Below are 3,307 nucleotides of genomic sequence, written 5' to 3' on the forward strand. Positions count from 1 at the left end.
AGACCTGCCTGTCTCTAGGCACTCCCTCTCATAGTGCTGTGATTACAGCTACTCAGCTTTTATGTTGGCTATACAAAGAAATCTTGTTTCAAAAAACAAAAAGGGTGGAGGCTGGGGAGATTGTTCCATTACTGAAGTACCCATTGTGCTAGCATGAGCACCAGAGTTCAGATTCCTAATGTCCACATAAAAGCCAGATGTACCTTGTTCCAACCCTGGTCTTGGGTTATAGAGACTGGTAGATCCCCGGAGTTCATTGGCCTAGCTGAATGCAGAAGATTCAGGTTTAGTGAAAGTCCCTGTCTCAAAAACTAAGGTGGAAACAATAGAGGAAGACACCCAACCTTTATCACTGGACTCCATGCACTCACCCCCACATACATGTGCAGTTACACAGTTAAATACATACTTTCAAATACACACACACACACACACACACACACACACACACACACACACACACAAACACACATCTCTGACTCCTTAATAACACATTGCAAATAATTCATCGTATTATATTTTTTTTCCTCTCATAAAAGTTTACCAACTGTACAAGTTAAGAAAATTATACAAGCTTTTGTATTAAGAAAGGACAGCTCAGTCAAGACATATGTACTGTAAAAATCTTTCAAAGGCTACAAAGAATCTGGAAAAATACAGAATGTATTTCTTAAGCCCAGATAAGAATATGGAAAGACATCATTGATGTCAACAATTTTACAAATACAAACCTGACTTGGTTTATTTTTAAACTTCTACATATAAAAATCATGCTAGCATAACCTTCAGGATTCATGAGGGTTTCCTTAGTTCAGTTTGTAAGGAGAGAAAAATGTCTGTTGTAAAGACATTTCTAGATAATCAAAAAATTGGTACTGAGCAGAAACCCAAACTTGTTCCCCCCCTCCCCGACTATTCTTCCTCTTAAAAATAAGGAAAAATTACCTTTTAGTCAAATTTATGATTAGTATCTCAAATGAGAAGGTATAGGTAAGTCTTTGGGTCATTCAAATTTACCGATGTTTTTGTATCCTTAAAGAGGTCTTCAACAATTTGAAGTAAAAGAACTTGCAAAAGGTGGAACTATGAATCCCATTTCTTAACGTGAGGACTCAATTCAAACACCAAGATTGAACCAACTACTTCAAGGAATCAGCTTTCTAAAGGTCACCCACCAACCCTGAAAATTGTAGTCACACCAGAATTTACTGCAAAGAAAGTAACACAGGCCTAGGACTTAGTCGTTTGTGTTTTCATGTTCCTCAAACTTTCCATGCGAGACTGCCTCCTGGAAGAACTCAGACGAACCCGGACTCTCTTTCCCACTGCTGTTCACCCGTCGCCTTTTGGCAGGCCTCTCATTTTTTTCATCACAATCATTTTCATTTCTTGCAGTCATATGGGCAAGTTTTGGGTCAGTGGTCAGGCTATCTGCTTCATAACCATTAGTGTCCATATCGGTATGAAGTGGTTTCTTATTTCCACCTGTTGGTCCATTAACATGTAAGCCTTCAACTTTTACTTCTTCTTTGTTTAGTATTTCTCCTGGTCCATTAGATGACACACCATTTTGATTGCTATTGCTGATAGTGCCATCTTCTTTCTCCGACTGGCTGTTACTACTATTTGATGCAGTAGGGGGAGGGGATGGTGCTCGGCTTGAAGCAGCACTTTCACTCTCATCCAAAAGACGATCCATGTAATCCGTTACACCAGGATGAAGATTATATTTCTTTTTTCCAAATCTTGTTTGCTGAGCAAAGAAATCATAACGCTCAGACATTTTCCACATGTAATAGAATGCTACACATTCACCAACTGATCTTGTTCGGACTTTATTAGCCTGGATCAGATGAAAATCTTTTCCATAGGCCTTCAGCCCTTGTTCAAAATTTCTACACTCTTCCTCTGTCCACACAGATAATTCCTCTCGAGCTGCTTTGACATTAAATCTCAATCTTCTCAAGGCTTCTTCTGTATCAAAACTGCATTTAACCAATTCATATAAAGCCTGTTCGTTGTCTTTTATGTGAGATCCTTCAGGAATTGCTTCTACACCTTTCTCATCACCTGTTCTTCTAGATGCATCCTTAAGAAATACAATCACTTTATCTTCTGGTAAATACTCTGGGTCCCACAGAAGCTGATCATCATTTTCATATACTTTTTCATTTTCTTTGTATCTACAAACGCCAACTGGAATCTCAGCTTGAAACATGGAGCCCACCATGATTTCCTTTTTCCAGTCTTCTGATGGAATATAATCTTCATCTTCTTCAGATTCTTCTTCTATTTCACTATTTGTATCAAAATATTTACATCAACGTGGGCGAATTATTTCCTGAGCATCTTGGGAAGTAACAGACTGTGATGGATCATCATTGGAAGACTGAGTTTCATCCTCCTGACCCGATGAATCCTTTATATTCTCTTCTTTATTTTCCCCACTACAGCCACTGTTGTCATCATTATCAGCATCTTCATCATCTTCACCTTCCTCCTCCTCGTCCTCATCCTCCTCATCTTCTTCAGGTAACCGAACAGTGCTGTCATAACCATAGAGGCTGAGAAGCTCGTGGATTGGCATGTCGCCTTCCCTTGCAAGATCCTCTATTTCAGAACTGAAGTTTGTCTCTCCTTCCATCATTTCTTCTTCTTCTAATGTTCGCTCATCATCAAAATCATGAACCAGCATGTCAGCTGATGGATCAAACTCATGGTCCTCTGATGTTGCTGAGCCTCCAGCATCACATCCGTCTTGTCTGCATTGAACCTCAACCAGTTGGTTCTTAACCACGTCCGAAACTCAGCCAGGCACTGGGAGAATCGAGCCACCACACCAAAGCCACCGCCGCTGCCGCCTCCTCCGCTGCTGCCGCCGCCGCCTGGAGACGCCCCATCCATCCTCCTGCAGCCGGGAGACTCGCAGCCTGGGAGGGGCCTAGGGCCTGGGACGCCCGCCTCCTCCGAGTCGTCGCCCCTCATCGTATTATATTTTAAAGAATGTTCATCTGCAATTAATTACAAAATTAAAATGCACAGTTCATTATCACATAAAATTTCAGGACTACTTCCTTTCATCATTAACAAAATCTTTATCAGTCATTTAATTTATATGTGTATCTTAAGTTGAATTTAAAATTCAACACCCCAGGTTTTATTTATTTTTATTGCTTCCAATATATTATTATTATTATTATTAACTAAGTTTATTCATTTTTTTTTACAACTGTTTGGGCATATATCAAAAGATGCTCGATCATTCCACAAGGACACTTGCTCAACTATGTTCATAGACGCATTATTC

General features: G+C 39.9%; 1 protein-coding gene across 1 annotated transcript; it reads right to left on the reverse strand.

Moving 5' to 3' along the window:
- Nucleotides 1–530: 530 nt before the first annotated feature.
- LOC128100759 (mesoderm induction early response protein 1-like) lies at nt 531–2,919 on the reverse strand. Its single transcript, XM_052723374.1, is given in 2 exon segments — nt 531–2,745; nt 2,748–2,919. Coding segments are annotated over 2 exon segments (1,665 nt in total). The 5' UTR covers nt 2,905–2,919; the 3' UTR covers nt 531–1,237.
- Nucleotides 2,920–3,307: the final 388 nt, after the last annotated feature.

The sequence above is a fragment of the Peromyscus californicus genome, unplaced genomic scaffold (assembly GCF_007827085.1).
Source record: "Peromyscus californicus insignis strain IS unplaced genomic scaffold, ASM782708v3 Scaffold_7__1_contigs__length_154581171, whole genome shotgun sequence".
In the NCBI taxonomy this organism is placed as follows: domain Eukaryota; kingdom Metazoa; phylum Chordata; class Mammalia; order Rodentia; family Cricetidae; genus Peromyscus; species Peromyscus californicus.